General features: G+C 34.0%; 1 protein-coding gene across 7 annotated transcripts in view; it reads left to right on the top strand.

Annotated features, from left to right (window-relative positions):
- The window catches only part of FOXN2 (forkhead box N2), a 57,423-nt gene extending 38,618 nt beyond the window's left edge, over positions 1 to 18,805 (top strand). For all 7 annotated transcript variants that reach the window (XM_023619119.2, XM_023619116.2, XM_023619117.2 and 4 more), the window contains exons 3-6: positions 2,769 to 2,872; positions 5,656 to 5,720; positions 12,827 to 12,895; positions 14,146 to 18,805. In XM_023619119.2, the coding sequence (XP_023474887.1) occupies positions 2,769 to 2,872; positions 5,656 to 5,720; positions 12,827 to 12,895; positions 14,146 to 14,669 (762 nt within the window). In that variant the 3' untranslated portion in view covers positions 14,670 to 18,805. The remainder of the gene's footprint in view (positions 1 to 2,768; positions 2,873 to 5,655; positions 5,721 to 12,826; positions 12,896 to 14,145) is intronic.
- Positions 18,806 to 19,486: the final 681 nt, after the last annotated feature.

Here is a 19,486-nt window from a genome sequence, read left to right as displayed (position 1 = left end):
AAATAGTAGTAGTTTGAATCTCACCAATCTTGTGAGTTAGTTCTGAGGTTTTGAGGAAGTTGTTTGTTTTGTTTTTTTTGAGGAAGATTAGCCCTGAGCTAACTGCTGCCAATCCTCCTCTTTTTGCTGAGGAAGACTGGCCCTGAGCTAACATCCATGCCCATCTTTCTCTATTTATATGTGGGACGCCTGCCACAGCATGGCTTGCCAAGCGGTGCCATGTCTGCACCCGGGATCTGAACCTGTGAACCCCGGGCCGCCAAAGCAGAACGTGAGAACTTAACCACTGCGCCACTGGGCCGGGCCCTTGAGGAAGTTTTGTACATCACATGGTGGGAGAGGGGTCAGATTATACCTTATATTTAATTTTCAACATTTGCAGAGAAAAAAATCTTAAAAAATATTTATTAAAATTTAATGCCAATAATTAGTAGAACAGAAACAAAAACAAATTTGCATGCTATTAGGCTGGAGGAGATGAGAACCCTTTTTAAAACTGCAAATAAAATGAACATAAAACATATCAATAGTAGCAGTAGCCAACGTTATTGAGTGCTTATGTGTCTGGCAATGTTCTGAGCAGTAGTTCTTGAAGTAGGTGCTATTTTATATATAGATATATTTTGAGCATGCTAATACACAAAGAACATAGACGTTTTTCTGGAAGTTACACAGCTGTTAAGTCACAGGTCCGGGATTCTAGAGTAGGCAGTCTGGCGCCAAGGCTTGGACTCTTAAACACTGTACATACAAGTAGTGTCTAGCTCTGGGGAAGTGGGATGAGATTGCAGGTGGACGTCCTTCTTGCATGACTGTTGAGTTCTGTGTGTAGGCTGTGTGTGAATGTGGTACATTTGTAGGGATATGCTTGTAGGCGGGCTTCTGTTCAGGATACGCAGGTAGGGATGTTCAGCTAAGGAAGCAGGGAAGATTTATCTTGAAGGAAGAGTTAGGAGGTGATATCACAGCTCCTGAAGTCCTGCAGTTATTTTGTTTGACTAGCTCAACTAGTGTGTGTAGCATATTGATGGTTTTTTAGAACACTCTCTTGAATTGATCACTTCCATTCTTTCCTTAATTTTTAGTTTACCAATTGTATTTTTATATAATTTTATATAATATTTTCTATTGTATAATATTATATAATTCTTTTTCCTTTTGTCTCCCTAGACGTGATAAAAGCTTATTTCAATCTTTGTTTAAGAATGAAAGTGTTCAAGGATATAAATTTGCCTTTAAATAGAGCTTTGGCTACATCACTTAGTTTTGATATTACTGTGTTTCTTATACCCTTTACTTACTAGACAATCTGTAATTGTAGTTTGGATATCTTTTTAATCCAGGCGTGTTTATAAATTTTCAAGGTGCAGAGAATTTTATTGTTGAGATAGTTAAATTTTGTTTCTTTTTCTACTGGAGTCTAAAATTGTGATCTTTAAAAGGGAATTTGTTTTTCTTCATGGCCTAATCAATGGTTGTAGTTTGTTCCATTAATATGTATTTGTTTTTGTTTTTATTTTTCTCCAAAGATTGGCACCTAAGCTAACAACTGTAGCCTATCTTCTTCTTCTTTTTTTTTTTTTTGCTTTTTCTCCCCAAATCCCCCCAGTACATAGTTGTATATTTTAGTTGTGGGTCCTTCTAGTTGTTAATATGTATTTGAAAACTATATTCTACAAGAATTTATTAATTATGTCAATCTTTCTCATAAGCGTTCCACAGAACACTAGCTTCCTGGATGTTACCTGGGAGGAGGAGGTTCTGTATCAGATAACTTTGGGAAACCACCTAAAACAGGTTTCATTATAGCAGGCCTATTTAGATCCCTTAATCTGCTAAAGTGTAGTGTGGCCTTCTTAAAAGGTGGGAGGTAAAATAATATAGCATTTTTTTTCCTTTTTTTTGTGAGCAAGATTGGCCCTGAGGTAACATCTGTTGCCAGTCTTCCTCTGTTTGCTTGAGGAAGATTGTGGCGGAGCTAACGTCTATACCAGTCTTCTCTATTGTTCTGTGGGATGCCGCCACAGTGTGGCTTGATGAGCTGTGCTAAGTCCATACCTGAGACCTGAACCTGCGAACCCCAGGCTGCCAAGGTGTAGTGGGCGAACTTAACCACTATGCCACTGGGCTGGCACCTCCCAAAATTATTTTTTGATGCATCACTTAATGTCATATTGCTTATCACTTTTGGGGAAATGATGCTGCATAGAAAGTTTGTTTAATTTTTGCTTTTTTCTATAACAATAATAATAATAGCTAACATTTGTTGACATCTTAGCATGTGGAGGGCAACCTTGGACAGCCCTCCATGCTGTTCACTCTACAGCTTTGGCTTGTGCCATTCTCACAGACTCTGATGTGGATGGCATGTCCTGGGGTTGTGCAGTCTTGTGGCCCTATATGCCAGGCACTATGCAGAGTATTTTATGCATAATTTAATCCACATAGCAACCCTATGAGGTAGGTACTGTTATTATCCCTACTTTACAAATGAGGGAATGATGTCCCAGAGAGAGAGAGGTTAATTAATGTTGCTAAGGTTGCACAGCAGGTAAATGGCAGAGCTGGAGATGGGAACCCACACAGTCTGCCTCCAGGGCTTTTAATCACACAATACCTTCATAGCAAGCTTACTTCAACCTTTGCTTTGTACTCAAAAGGTACTATAGGGTTTTCTTTTTTCCCTTCACACATTTATTAAAAATGTTCAGACACTGATTGTGTATGTCTTAAATTTCCAGGTTATTAATTTGTGTGTTTTATTCTAGGTTAATGGAAAAGGTTCCTTATGGTGTGTTGATCCAGAATATAAACCCAACCTTATGCAGGCACTGAAGAAGCAACCTTTTGCTTCTCCTGCATCTCCACAAAGGTACAGGATCTTCCATATAAGTATCAGTGGTAATTTATAAGATTTCATTGTATGAGATGGAGAAATTTAACAAAGTTGTAGGGTTTTTTGGGGTTTTTTATGTATAGAGAGTTATTTATAGATAAGATATTCACCTAAGGCATTTTTTACTTATAGTCTAACTTGTATCAATCATTCAGAAACAAGATATTGGATAGGGGAGAACTTAAATTCCGGAGAATGTAATCAATACTGAATATGTTATAACTAAATTCTAAAGAAAGTTATAATATGATTTTAGGTACAAAAAGGTTAAATCATTTTAATTGTCTGCAGTACTAATGCTGACCTAAAGATGCGGGAAATTTAAAATTTTTTAAATAAGATGATTAACAGTTTGTCGTTGAAACATTTTTATATACATATTTATATTTATTTTAAGTTTTTTCTCTTAGCACATTTAATACTTGAAAATTATGTTCAAGTCTCACATTTTAAAATGTTTGACAAGTAAAATAATGTTTTGGGGTTTTTTTATTTGAATTGTAGTACATTTCCTTGGCTTTTGTTTTCAAACTCAATGACTCCTATTGACCTTATAACTTTCCCATTTTAAGTCAAATCTGAATGTGATAGAACCTCCTTAAATCTGATTTTGTTTCCCTTTCTTAAATAAGCCTTCAGAATCTTTCTTTGAATTCTATAATGTGCATTCGAGTTGAAAATGCCAGATTTTGTCAAGATACTTTTAATTGTAGTCTATAATGATTAATTTGTTCTCTGAAAAATTTTAAAAGCTTTTTAATGAAATAATAGAAAATTTCAGACATAAACAAAAGTAGAGAGAGTGTTGTAATAAACTCGCAGCTGTGACAATAATCAGCATTTTATATGGTATTTAATTTCTTAAAGTAGTATTGGAAATTTTTAGGGGAGTGGCTGTAGCTGAAATACAGTAAAAATTAGTAAGGTTAAAGTTGAAATGTCAGTAATATATATATACTTATTGAGATTTTAATCTTATTTATTACCATGTTAGTAGATTAGAAGGATCATGGTAATAAGAACTACTCAGTGGTTTACCCTTAGGAAATGAAACCAAGAAAAGAAATTATCAGAGTTTATATCCTAATTGTTTGGGAGTTGATATCTTTTTTATTAGTTAATGTTGGTGCATCTGAGGTGTCCTAGTTAAGAAAAATAATGATTTAGAAACTAGTGGTAAGTTCTACTGATGATCGCTTATGTGTTTCATTTAGGTATGCTATTTTATTTATTTATTTATTTTCTGTCTGGAAATTTTTATAGGGAATTTTAAATGAAAGGTTTTTTGTTTTTTTGAGGAAGATTATCCCTGAGCTAAACTCCATTCCCATCTTCCTCTGCTTTATACGTGGGACGCCTGCCACAGCATGGCTTGATAAGCAGTGCATGGACTGGCACCAGGGATCCGAACCAGCGAACCCCAGGCCTCCGATGTGGAGAGCACGAACTTAACCACTAGGCCACTGAGCCAGCCCCCTTTTTTTTTATTAAAGATTAAATGGGAGAATTGGCACTCTTTTGTGTACCATCAGAAATATGCTTTACTGTGCATTTGATGTGTTGCATTCTCATGTTTATATTTTGTAGCTTTATCGTATGTTTAGATGTTAAATAAAAAGATGATTTTGTGGTTTAAAAACAAGTAGATAAAACGACAACAGCATACGGGGCCACCCCTGTGGCACAGTGGTTGAGTGTGCTCCACTTTGGTGGCCCAGGTTTGCGAGTTCAGATCCTGGGCATGAACCTACACCACTCATCAGCCATGCTGTGGTGGTGTCCCACATAAAAAGTCTGGCACAGATGTTCGCTCAGGACTAATCTTCCTCAAGCAAAAAAAAGAAAAAAAAAACGAGGAAGATTGGCAGCAAATATTAGCTCAGGGCTAATATTGCTCAAGAAAAAGAACAACAGCATAAAGGTTATAATCTTTGACTTTAAAACATTACCTTAATATTTTTAGAAACATTTTCTCTTTTTCATTGTTTGGCAAAATGGCAGTTCCATCTGACATGCCTTTGTGTAGCCCTTTCATGTCGTAGTTGGTAAGTCTGAGGAAGAGAATGAGATATAGGGTGTGTCAAGCTGTGACTACGAAATAAACTTTTAATTTAGTTAGCAAAACGGATTCTTTTATACTATCACAAATTCCATAGAACAGAAGAAATTCATTCCAAAAATGTTTTAATTTTTGAAATTTAAAAACAACCGAACTGCTGGTCTTTTTCATGAATATAAAAAATTTAATTTGATTTTGATATTTATTGATAAAATCAAGAACTTACCTGTTTTGCATCATTACCCTGAAGTCCTTCTTAAACGTTTGTTTTGATAAAGCCTTTCGTTTATGTGGTAACACCTGTATTAATATCATATCAAACTTAAGCATCCACTAAAAAACCAAATAATTAACTATTATGTATTGTCTATTGTTCCAGGCATTTTAAATGCATTATTCTTATTTAATTATCACAGCAACCCTATGTGGGAGGTTTAATTATTCCTATTTTACAGATGAAGAAACTAAGAGATTAATTATTTTGCCTGAGAACATCCAAATAGTTGTGATTTAATCTTGGATCTTATGCTCTTTCTGCTTTGGCAGTCTCTTCCTAAACTGAATAGTATTAGCAAAGAAAACAAGGTAAAAATAGTTTGTGTTTTTTATTGTACAAATTAGTTGTATTTGTGACTAAGTTCTGTAAAAAGTGAAATAAAGATTTTTGTAACCACATTTGTCTTATCTCTTTATTTTTCAGTGGCTCTTTATCACCTCATTACTTAAGCTCTGTACTCAAGCAGGACCAGGTGCGAACCCTCAAAGGTAAGTGTAAGATCAGTATTTTAAATCATAAAATCTCAGGTCAAATATCAGGAATTTTTATGCTTTTTTTAATTATAAAAGTGTTATATGTTCATTGTAGAAGACTTGGAAAATAAAAACATTTATAAAAGAGAAACGAAAACTTACCCTTTATTCTACTGTTAACATTTTGATGTAATTTCTTTGGTCCTTTTTAAGCCTTATACATGAATAGATATGTTTGCATGCATGTACACATACACACACACACACACTTTTTCTCCACATACTGGACTCATACTGTGTATACTGCTGTATATCCCTTGTTTTGTTTCCCTTTTTGTATAGTTTTCCTTGAAAATAGGGAAATATTTCTTATTAATGCCATCAGTAGAGAGTTATCTTTTGTGTCTTAGACTAGAATAGAGGTTGGCAAACTATGGCCCATGGGCTATACTGGCCTGCCACCTGTTTTTGTATGCCTGTAATTTAGAGATGGTTTTACATTTGTAAGTGGTTGAAAAAAATTAAAAAAAATATTTCAAGATACGTGAAAATTTGCTACAATAGCAGAGTTTAAGTAGTTGAAACAGAGACCTCTGTATTGTGTCCTTGGTTTTTGCCTCTTGGCCCGCAAAGCCAAAAATATTTACTTACTGACTCTTTACAAAAGTTTGCTGACCCCTGGGTTGGAATATAGTTCAGAATACTTTTTTTTAATAGGTTAAATGTAAAGAGCTTTAAGAAGGCAATAAGTTAACTTTTAGAATTTTGTAGACTTCTTTTTTAAAGTATATTAAAATTCTGAATTAGTGGTTTTTTCCCTACTCATAGTTAATATTGTAGATTAGTGATGGATTGACATAAGATTTTATAGCATTGTTGCTTTGGAGCCTAGAGGCATTGTTATAACCTTTAAAAATAGAAATTCTCAGACTAAAAGCCTTTCTGTATATCAGAATTATTTTGGCTGTAACTACACCATCCCGAGCCTAGGAAGCAGTGTGATGGTGTCTGTAAAAATAAGGGAGGGAAAGAGTGTGAAAAAGCTTAGGAGAACTCTGCAAAGAAGTTAAGTGGATTAGGAGTCTGCTTCATATAATGTTCTGGCTTAACGCAAGGCCAGTATCCATTTTCCTGTTACCTGCATGGGTGAATGTGGTTTCTCTTTACATTTAGGTATTGCTGAAACTTCCTTTATTGTTTTATTACCTCAGTAAGTTCTAACCTTTAATCTTTCAAGCTCAGTTCATATACACATTTTGAGAACATTTTCTTTGTGAATTCTGGGGTTTATGTAGAATCTCTTCTTGCTCTCATTCCATTCCATCCAAATTCTGCTTCTTCCTTTGGGGAACAGACACTTTTCACAATTTTCTCCTGCTAGTTTCAACCACAGTTTTTCATAACTAGAGCATAGGTACTGCTCCTTCCTCTGATGACTTATACATACGATGTGTCATCTCTCCAGTGCTGCTAATACCTTACTTCCTTCCATCTCTATATTTGTGAGTCTTAGGCCTATTCCCCTAGTAATAATTAACTTGGTGAGGAGGGTGTTTGGTATTCTAAGTTAAAGCAAATGCAGGTCTTTCCTGGAATAGAATACAAAATTCTCATGAGTTTTAAGAGAAAAACATAAGACTGCACAAAAACTTAAGAAAATTTATATTTAGATCAGGTATAGGGTATATTCATAGACTGCTGAGGAGATTTGCTTTTCTTCTCTCTTGATATTATTTCTAGGGAAAAGTTTGAAAAACACAACACTAAGTGGATTAAAAATCCAGCTATTTATTCTACAAGTAATTGTTGAGTTCCTATGTAGTGCCAGGCACTGTAGCGGGTGCTTTGGGATATTCAGAGATGAAAGAGACCCAGTTCCTGCTCTCAGAAAATATACAGTTAATTGAAGATGGTTGAGTAGAATTATGCCGAGTACACTGGGGGGAAAAAGAAGTGAGTAGCAAATTAAGCTTAGAGGTAGGTCAGGAAAGGCATCTTAGAGAAGAAAGTGTGATGCTTGAACTGGGCCTCAGAATTGGGAGGATGCTTACCTTGGGTAGAGGTTTGTTGGAGGGCGCTTTCTGGGAACTGCAGGTCGATGAGTATGGCTGAAGCCTAGGAGTATAGAAGAGGACCAGGGTAGCCTTGGTCCAGTAGTTATAGATGTGATCATTTAGCATGGACAAAGGAAATGAAGAAGTTGTTTAAGCAGGCATTAACCAGATCAAGGAGAGCTTATCTAGCATGACTAGTTTGAACTTCTTCCTAATAGCTATAGCATTGAGTTTAGCATTGAGTTCCTTAGTATGGTGCTTTGCATGCATTATCTCATTTAATCCTTACAGCAACGCTTTGAGGTATTGTTACCCTCTTTTACAAATTAGGAAACTAAAGTTTGGAAGGATTAAGTAACTTTCTCAAGGTCACACGACTAGTAAATGGTGTGCAAAAACCCAGGAACTCTAACTTCACAGCCTGTGCTCCTACCAGCTATGAAGCATTGGGGGAGCTGCTGAAGGGCTTTAAAGACTGAGGCAACATTGTCAGCTTTGGTTTTGCAAAGATCACTTAGGTGTCATTGTTGGGCTCCAGTATTAGAATCCAATATTAGATTCATGTTTCCTAATCAATATATCAGAGCTACCTCTAGACATGTAAGAGTAACAAGAGAAGTTAGGCTTAGGAACTCCAGAACCACTATCAGCCAGAACAGGTGCAGCAGTTTGTTTAAAGTATAGGTGTCTCTCTTGCTTATCTTACAGTGACTAATTTTATGTGCCAATGTGTATGTTACAGTATTGTATAACAAAGTGCAGGGGACACAGGAATCTCGTACTGGGATAGCAAAACAGAACCTGTTTTTGGTCAGTATTTTGATTTGGTGTGGATTTGGGATAAATTCATCTATTTAAAAATACTTATTGAGGGGTCAGTCCTGTGGCCTAGTGATTAAGTTCAACACGCTCTGCTTTGGTAGCTATGCTGTGGTGGTGACCCACATACAAAATAGAGGAAGATTGGCACAGATGTTAGCTCAGGGAGAATCTTCCTCAGGCAAAATAAAAGAGGAAGATTGGCAACAGATGTTAGCTCAGGGCCAGTCTTCCTCAGCAAAAAAAAAAAAAAAAAAAAAAAAAATTCAGCACACTTGTATGCTAGGCACTGGTATAAGCACCAAGGATATATCAGTGAACAAAAAAGACAAAAATGGAAGTCACATTCTATTTAGTAAATTGAGTATTTATACTTATATACTATATTAAGTATTTATACTTAAGCACTAGTATACTGCAAGCAAATATAAAATTTAGAGAGTTGATGTTAGGGGCTAAGTGCAAATCTAAGTTCAAATTTACGGTTGCAAATTAGCATAATTTGTATCTTAATTGGAATAAAAGTAAACTGCTGGTCCAGTCACCTTAAAGTATTGGTAATTTGTTGAAATTGTTCTCCTGCTGCTTTGAAGAGTTGCAAGAGACAGCTTCTCCATTTGGATGCTCTGTGAATGTGTATGTTAGCTTTGATAGAGGCAGTAAATCCTCTTATAGTTATTTCTGAGCTTATAACCGTTTAAGTTCTGCCTCTACAATTCTCATATCATTCCTTAAGCAAATGGACTGAGAATCAGGTAACAAAAACTTGTTGGTTTGTCTTGTAACCGTCACTTTCAGAAGACTAAAGCTGGTATCTTTTTTTCCCCTCAGTTAGTGTTGATAATTTCCCAGCATCAGGCTAAAGAAAGATAAACCAGGAGGCACAAATGAACACTTTTGACAGAATTTATTTGAATGAGTTATTAAATCAGCAGCATGTTTTGAACTCCAATCAGGACTATGAAGGATAAAAAGAAAAATAATATGACTTTGAGGGTTTTTTTTTTAATTACTATTTGGATGGCTCTCATGGCTTTAATGACAATGCCTTTCAGCTGGAAGTGAGTTACTTGCTTAATCTAAATAGTGTCAGAGAAAATATATCCAAAAGACTTTATAAAAAGAGCCAAATTTTCACTCTTTATGAACTAGATATATTAAATAATATAGCTTATAGTACGTTTTTTAAAAACACAGAGCCACCTTTCAAATAGTGTAAACTACTTAGCAATGAAAAAATAACATTATGAAGTGTTTTCAGTTGTGAGAATAAATAAATAAGTCATCAGTTCAGTTTTAATACCAAAACAGATTGGATACTATAAATAAAAATTGTTCGTAAAGTCTACACAGAGAGTTTTTTGTTGTTCTTTTTCCAAGAAGTGCAAGACTGTACCTTTGACAAATCACTGATAATCAGTTGTTCTTGATTACCAGGTGTTTTGGGTCATTTCTCTAATGCATATTTTAATGTTAGGTTAAACTTTTTTTCAGATTTAATTCACAAGGCATTGTGGGAAGCATACTTAGAAATGTTGTAAACCAAACAAATCAGATGTAGATAAAATCCTTTTGCAAAGAAGTTTTTGGTTTCATAAAGTTAATTTCATGTGGGAGAGTTCAAATTAATTTGGCTATAATAAATTCTCTCTAAGAAATAAATGTATTCAAGGAACACTTTTCCTATCATTCTACTGTTAGAGAAACAGTACCTAATTTTGTTATCATTTTAAATATTTGGAAACGAAGAAAAGAAATGGTGTTCATGCAGCTTTCTTATGTTGTCAGGATAAAATATGACTCCTTGAATTTTTTAAGAAGAATGTTTTATAGGTGCTTCGTTTATAAGATTATAAATTTCCTGAAATTGTTTCCTTATTATAATGCATTTCAGTGTTAGATTCTCTCTCTCACCACCACCTCCCTTTTTTAATAAAATTGGAAACAATGTAGACCTTTTTCTATTAAAACAAAAATTATTTCATGGGGCAGAAATGTCTGTTAGGGCTTTTGCGTGATGCCGTGTGCATTGTGCCCTGCACAAGGACACCTGGCTGAGGGAGTGAGTGGAGTCTGAAATCCAGCCCACGCCCCACTCTTCAAGCTGTGTGCCTTGATACGAGGAAGCCTTCTCCTGGAGGCAGAGTTGCTTTTTTTCCATTTCACACAGAGATACAATATGGGCTAGAGGCTGCACCTTTTCTTCTTCAAAGACATTTTAGAATACTGAACTCTCTATCAAACTGTAGCCAGGTCTCCTTCTAAAAGACTGAAATTGGAGAGTTCTTTGGTTTGCTAGCCTCTTGGCTGTGACGTGGGAGAATTATTGATTGGAATTCTTTTTACTTGCTATTCTTTCCGCCTGAAATGCTTTTCCTTCAGATATCTGCGTGGTTTCATTCTTTCACCTCCTTGAGGACTTGGCTCAGCTATTACCTCTGTATTTAAAAGTACAGCCACCTTTCCCAACACTCTCTATCTCTCCTCCCTCTTAATTGTTCTCCCTAGTGTTGATCACTCTGACATACAACTGTGTTTGAATTATTTCTTTGTGTTCTGAGAGGTTAGGGATTTTTCTGTTTTGGTTTCTGCTATATTCCCACAGTGTGGAATGATGTCAGGCTCATAAAAGAAAGCTCAATTTATTGAATGAATAACAGAATAGAGAATTTCCAGTATATTCTGTAATTTTCTGCAAAATTTCCTAGTCTAATGATGCATGCTTAGTAAGTATTAAGGGATGATGATAGAGTACAAATTGAAAGCGTGGGTTCTAGAGGTAGACTACTGAGGTTCAAGTCCCATGTCTAACATTCATAGAGATCCCTTTGTGTCTGTTTTCTCATCTTTAAGATGGAAATACTAATAGTTCCCACATCATAAAGCTGTGAGGATTAGATGCATTAATAATACTTAGAACTTGCCAAACCCATTGAAATTACTCAATGTTGGTAATTTCATGATAATTAGCTTAGCCTAAGGAAAGGAGGACAGAGATGCAGTGCACTTATTTGTTACACATTTATCAAGGACCTACTATTGTTCCCGGCAAAATGGAACATAGAAGATATGACCTGGTTCCTACCTTAAAGAAGCTGACAGTCTCATTGGGAAGACATTCATGTAGACTCTGTTTCATGAAGTCACATTTTATTCAAGGGAAAAGAGCTATAATGTTATGTGCTCCTTCATAGCAACCATTTTCTGATTTACTTAAGCCTGTTAAAGTCATAACAGTAAGATTTCCTGCTTTCACAGAGTTTGTGCTCAAATTGGGGAGAAAACGAGTCAATATCTTCATGGCTTTATTATCTGAAGTAACTTTATAATTAGATATTGCAAGTAAAATGGAAAACTTTGAGAGAATAAAAATCTTCCAGCTTTGCGATAGAAATGGGAGGTTTCATATCTGTCTTATTGTAAACTTATCCTTTACAATCTAAAATTTATAAACATTTTGTAACTTTTCCTCCGTTAGTTAAATTATACCATTGAATTTTATTCAGTGCAGTTAATTAAGACTAATGGATCCTCAAGATGGATAGGAACTTTCGGTGTACAACTAGATAAGAGAGCATAATGACCTTATCTGGAGTAGAACCTGCTGATTTTACCAGCCTTTTAAGGCCTATTTTTCTTATGGAATATCCATAATTAACGTTTGAACTCCTGAGTTCTGTAGTACTTGTAGGCTCATTTATAATTATGACTAAAGACACATTACTGATATTTTTGTTCCAGCAATAATTATTCATGTAGCATTTACTGTATAGATTCACATGATCTAGACTGACCAATTACATACATTTTTATCACTATAACTAGCATGTAATTAATGCAGTATTTCATAACTGCAGTTTTGCATAGGAAAGGATATTTTTAAAATGCTAAAAAGTAATAATGCCTTAGTGTACATTCTTACCTAATTTAGACTATTTAAGGGCAAACCTTATTGAAATGCAGTTCAGGTTTTTATTTTCATTGTGAATAATTAAGGAAGAAAACTTTTATTATCTCTAGTACCTCTCAATTCTTCTTTATACAAAACTGTTCATAATTTTAAGTGAACAAAAGCAAATTGCAAAATCATATCTCTCATTTTGTTTGATATATTTATATAAATATTTTTTAAATAGAAGAATATATTCCAAAATCTTAATGTTGGTTACCTTTAGGTGCATGCAGATACTTAAAATAGCCTCTCTGTTAATAAAGGATATTAATATTATCACACTTTTCCTTTTTCAGAATCTGATATTGATGCTGCCACTGCGATGATGCTTTTAAATACTTCTATAGAACAAGGAATTTTAGAATGTAAGCAATTGTGCTTTTCTTTTTAAAATAGATTTTTGTGAGCACTTTATCAAATATAATTTAGAATGTAGGATATTTAAATGTTACAGGCAAAGTTACTCCTTTCCAACTAAAGTGTGTTTTCATCTGAATTACTTAGTTTTCGTTTTATTATATTTCGATTAGTTTATGTGAGCAATTGAGAGATTGAGGTTAATGCCGTGATAGTTCTTTTTACACTGATGAAGAAATGAAGAAATAAATAGCATATTTAGAAATTAAGCTTGAAGATTTAAAAGTAAAAATGAAAGCTATACATCAGAAAATATAGAAAAGTATAACCGTGGAATAGGGAAAAATCCTTCTTTAAGATACAAAGTGTAAAATCTATAAAAGAAAAGATGGGTAAATTTAATTAAACATCAAAATTTTAGAGTTCTGACAAAATATATCTTTAAGAAAAGTAACGCAACAAAACATTGTGAGAACATACTTTTTTACCATATATAACAAACAAAGGGTTAGGGTTGAGTATATGTATATAAAAGGATCCTACAGATAAGAAATAAGGAAAACAGTTCAACAGAAAAGCCAGAAAAATGTATGAATAGGTGGGTCTCAGGAGGAAATGTGTGTGGACAACACACACTTGAAAAGATAGGCAGCTTCTCTAGAAATCAGGGAAATGCAAAATGAAACAGTATTGAGATACTGTTTTTTTGTCCATGAGATTATCCATTATTAAAATAATTGATATGAGGTGTTGGGTATGGGAACTGGATATTGTCATATACTGTAGGATATAAATTGGTGCAACCATTTTGGAGGGCAATTCGAAAATACCAATTACAATTTAACTTAGTAATTCTGTTTCTTGGTATCATAGAAAAATATTTGCGTATGTGTGAGAAAAAGCTCCTAGAATGCTTTTCATTGCAATATTATTTGTAGTAGTGAAAAATTGAGAACAACCTAAATATCAACAAGGAGTTGAGTAGCTAAACAGTGGTACATTCATATCGAGGCTTTCTGTGCAAGCAGCTCCAAGTAATTATGTTTTCCATGAAAAGGTCAAGACATAGTGTTAAGCTTTAAAATGTGTTAAAATGTTTCAGATTAATACCTACAGGGTGATATGGTCTGCATAGAAAAAAACCCCTACAAAACATTACTTATCTAAGCTTAATAGTCGGAAGTGATATAGTAGTTTTAAATGGCCTGTTTCTGCAATCATGCATTTGGCCTATTGATGGAAGTTTTATTTTCCACAGGTGAGAAGCCTCTTCCTCTTAAAACAGCAATGCAAAAAAAGAGGAGTTATGGCAATGCATTTAATCATCCCAGTGCTGTGCAATTACAAGAGAGTGATTCTTTAGCCACCAGCATTGATCCAAAAGAAGACCACAATTACAGTGCAAGTAGCATGGTAGCACAGCGGTGTGCATCCAGGTCTAGTGTGTCTTCCCTTTCTTCTGTGGATGAGGTGTACGAATTTATCCCAAAGAGTAGCCATGTGGGAAGTGATGGCAGTGAAGGATTTCACAGTGAAGAAGATACAGACGTTGATTATGAAGATGATCCTCTTGGAGACAGTGGCTATGCGTCACAGGCTTGTGCAGATACCTCTGACAAAAGGCAGCCAGGCAAAAAGATGCGAAAACAGTCATGTCCCGAAATTGATGAGGAGCTCAAAGAGGCAGCTGGATCTCTGCTCCACCTGGCTGGAATTCGTACATGTCTCGGTTCCCTAATAAGTACTGCAAAGACACAAAATCAAAAGCAGCGGAAAAAATAGAAATACTTCTTAGTGTGATTTTTTTAAAGTGTGGCAATACTCTTCTACTTAATTCTCTACAAGGGATATCAAAGCCATAATGGATATCAAAGCCTTCTTTTGTTTTAGGGTGGGGGAGGGATGCTAATTACTTGTTTATTTCAAAACATTTGTTTAGTTTTTATTAAATAGTTGCTGTTAGGATCATGCCCAACTATAAATGTGTGAAGTCCTAAAGGCATAATTTTTGTGATAAGTGTCTCCAAGATTTGAAAATTTTTATAAAAGAAAAGTCCCCAGCCTCTGTCTTAAACTTATAGAAGTCTTTACATTAAAAAAATTTAAGAATTTACAACTCTATAACTTTTTTCATTTTCTTTTGCAATCTGTAATTAACCATAGTTGCTGATCCAGCTAAAGATTCTGCTGATGTGTTTCCCATGTACTTCTCTCCTGACACATGCAATCCAGTAGGAAGAGATTTGGATTTTTTTATCGTGTCTTAATTTTTGGTTTTAATTATTTTTTGTTGAAGTGTGACCAAAGTTGAATATAAATTGGAAAAGATGCTAGATGTCCAGAAAGTTCCTTTTGGTGACATAGGCAAAGAGTACAGTCATGCGTTGCTTAATGACAAGGATATATTCTGAAAAATGCATCTTTAGGCGATTTCATCATTGTGTGAACATCATAGAGTGCACTTACACGAACCTAGGTGGTACAGCCTACTACTCACTAGGCAATATGGTACTAATCTTGTGGGACCACCATGGTATACGTATGTGATCCATTGTTGACTGAAATGTCGCTATATGGCACCTGACTGTGCAGCAAAGAATTCTAAGATTTAGAAAAGGCAGTTTTGTGGTGTAATTTCATCTAAGAACACTCCAATTCCTATTGCAATATTATCTTTGAATTTTTTACTTCCCAGATGTTGCATAGAATTTATTGGGGCCTTTTGTTCTTTCCCATAGTGCTTTGCAACTATGTTTAAATTTTAGCCACTAGCTGTCTTTGTTGATTAGAAACTATCCAATGAGAGGATATAGCCATAGAATGTGTTAAGGAGTTAACACCCATTTTGACACACTGTTGCAATAAGAGACTCTTTCATTTGTTTGTTAAATGTACTGCATTCTGAGAATCTTGTAGTAGGAATGGAGTGTAATCTAGTGTAAACATTTTGAGTACTTATTATGTTATCAAAAATAAAGGTAGATCATTTAGGGAAAGGGAAAAACTTCTGTCTAAGCTTTGTATGAATTAAGTTTGTGTGTATACCTAATTAAATTTTAAAAATTTAACAAAACTATAGAGACAAAATACCTTTATGGATTTAAAAATTTGTGTAAAATTAAATCTTTATGGATTTCAAAATTTGTATAAAATTAAATCTTATACAATACACCCTTTTGAGGAGGCAGTGTGTTACATGTTATGTGCCATTAATCCATGCTAAAAGGTTTATATTACTGTTCCAAACATGCATTGAGTGAGGCATTTTAAGTATTTGAACAAATCTGCTTGGATGAGACATTTTTTCATATCATTTGTATAGTTTGACTATGTTATTCAGAAAGAACTAGGGATACTAAGAAAACTAAGGTTATTCATTACATATATATTTTTTACAATGGTGGAAGCAACTTTCAAAAAGTTCAGTCTCTGGTCATGCTACATCCTGTTTCATGGACAATGACCTTATTCTCATTTTTCTGATAATTTCCTATATACATGCATAGACCCATAGGCTCATGATTTGGGTTTGTTACTTTCAGCTGTTTCTATAACCATAAAGCATTTTCTTGGATTTTTTTTTAAGAGAAAATATTTTAATTTTAACTTCTAAATTTTATTTTGGCAAAGTTGTCGAATTAAAAGCGTAATGGAAATGTCTTTTTCAATTGGCAAAATGTTAAGCCAGGGATAGCAACATTAATATTATCTGTCCTGTTTCCATGTTAATTGTAATTGAACCTGGATAGCCACGTTAATGGAATCGGTGCTGTTGAAATATAGTAATTTTTAAATTTGTTGATAATGAAAAATAGTCTGTAAGTATGCAGGATGAGATATTTGGATTTTTTTGTTCTTCGTATATGTCACATGTGCTACAGAAAATGGCTAACCCAAGTTAACACTTTTTACTGTAGACAGTGAATATAACACAAAAAATTGCTTTTACCACAGTATAAATAGTACACAGATTATAAAAATAATTTTAATAACAATATTTTTAAGCTATTTACCATGGCCCTGTAGGTAGACCTTAGTAACGTTGTTTCAGTGATCTGGTTCTAGTTTATTTTGTTCGACTGAAATTTTGTACCACAAATGTTCTCTCTGGTTCCTGTCCATTAGATAATTACTCTTTGTAAGTAAAGGAAAATGATCTAGGATAAGGAAGGGGAGAGTTGTTCCTAGTTTAATAGGGATCTTCAAAATTATTTTGTCTTGATATAAAGAATAACTCTTTAAACCTGATTTTCCCTCACTCTTCATGTACTCTTCCCACAAATTTAAAAGTTTACTTTATATTCATCACTAGCAAGAACAATAAACACTTTTGCACTAAAAGCTAACAGGAAGACATTACCTGATATTTTACACTTAATTCTTTTTCAGAATTCAGTGCATCACTTTCCATTTGCTGATTTACCAAGGGAGTTATTTTCAAAGGGAGGAACCTTTTTAATGACGGTCCCCTATTACTTCCATAGACATTATGATCCCATTCCTCAGATGTGTTGAGATGAAAACATGGCTAATAACCACCCATTCAGGAAAGTCATGTCAAGTCCTATGGACTGGAAATTGTATTTCCAATAGTATATTAACAAATTTTACTGTAATAAAAACAACTTGGCAATCCTGGAGAGGTTATATATTTTCCAACATACTTTAAAACTGTGATTTAAGCTAATATATAATTTGCCTTATGTCAATATAAATTGTTATGACCAATTCCTGTTTATAATAGATCCCTAGTAAAAGTCTTGACCCAGCACAATTAATCTTTCATCTTTCATATCCCAAATAGAATCAGTGTTTCTTGAATACGTATTTTTGAAATTTATTTGTGCAATATATTACAAAGTTAGTTGATATTTTACTTTTCAAATTCAGAGCAAGAAAACATTACTTGTATTCAAGGAAAAGCTCATTATTGGCGCATCACCTCCTTTTTTTCACCTTTGGGCCTTTCCTGTCCTCCTTATAGCCGGCATGTCTCCTCTTAACTTAGATTTCTTTGTATATAGTGAAGTTTATATATATTTTTTATTTTGCTACTTTCTGAGGCATTATGTAAAGGGTTCATTCTAGATGGTCAGTTAAATATGTTGCCACGAATTCAAAGCTAGAGCAAATGTTAAGAAGGGAATGTGTGTGTCTTGGTAGACCAGGAGGCCTTTCCCAGCAATTTTAGCAACAAATGTGAATACTTCACAAAGCTGTAAAGACTATTGTCTTAAGTACTACAGTAACTTAACAACCTTTTGTGAAGACCATAGCATTTAATTAAACTTGGAGGCTTTCTGGTTTACATATATTTTATAGTTTTTTGTTAGTTTGAAATGTGTAAGCTTTGATTTAAACAAAGTTTACTTCAGTATGTTAATGATGTAGTAAAAATATTTATTGAAAGACAAATTATTTTAATGTTATACCTGCCATTTTTTCTTAAAGCACATTTTTTTGCATCTAACTGCCAGTGCCATTGTCAAAACTTGTTTTTAAAATTGTTGTATATTTCTTATTAAACTAAGTGCTTAATTTTAAAGTATTATGTTGCCATCATATAGTGTATAAAAATGTATAATTGCCAATTCATTGTAACTATTATTTATTTTTAAATGAAAGTGTAAGAATGCTTTCTGATTCAAGAAATTTGGGTTATTAAACTGTTTCTTTATCCTCTTTTCTAATGTAGCATAAAAATTGCCCTGAGTTTGAGTTAAAACTGCCGTTAGGTGACCAGTTACAAGTGAACCACTTCTGTGTTGCCAGTCTTTGCTCATATTAAAAACAACTTAACAAATGTTTAGTTTTTGTATCTAATCTCTAATTATTAAAATGTTTATAAAGTTTATTTTTACCAAAGAGATGCAATTCATTATGATAAAGTATTGCAGAATAAACCTTATTTTATACCATTTTCATACTTTCTCTCTTCTTTTGGGATGGGTAGTATAGATGTGGGTGGCTCATACCACACATACACACACTTTCCATTTTAGTGCTACGAAGTTGAAGTCATAGAGATGAAGTTGTTTCAATTTCAGAATTTTTTAAAGTATTGTTTTTCCTAGTTTTTACATGTCATCTGAATCATTGAAAGCTAAAATAGTTAAATTACTCTCTTCCTAAAGTTGAACTTTTCTTATTCATCTACATATATATGAGATACTTTGAAATATAACTAAGAAAAATTGAGTAGACTATGAAATTATTAAGATTATTTCTCAATACAGTGGAGTTACTTCAAAAATACCAGTAATACCAACTGTTTAAAAATTGGGGCATCCATTGTAAAATGCAATAATTTACAACCAGCATCTTGATTTTAATTCCTCCTGTCACTTCCCTTTAAAGTTCTGTGCTGGTAATTTTAATGGTATTATCTACATAGGGTTGTTTATTTAGAATGAGTCAGATGAGACAGCCATGTTGATTTTATACTACCACCTCCATCTCTAAGCCCTCACTCCTTCCAAGGCATTCGTTTGAAATACAAAGTCATTTAAAAAGCATAGCCATTTGGGAGTCGTGTATTTGTTCCTTAAAAGAGAGTTTTATTCTCTATTGCATTCAAGTTTTTCTAACTCATACTAGTT

The sequence above is a fragment of the Equus caballus genome, chromosome 15 (genome assembly GCF_041296265.1).
Source record: "Equus caballus isolate H_3958 breed thoroughbred chromosome 15, TB-T2T, whole genome shotgun sequence".
Classification (NCBI taxonomy): Eukaryota; Metazoa; Chordata; class Mammalia; order Perissodactyla; family Equidae; genus Equus; species Equus caballus.
This window is presented reverse-complemented; position numbering and strand designations above follow the sequence as displayed.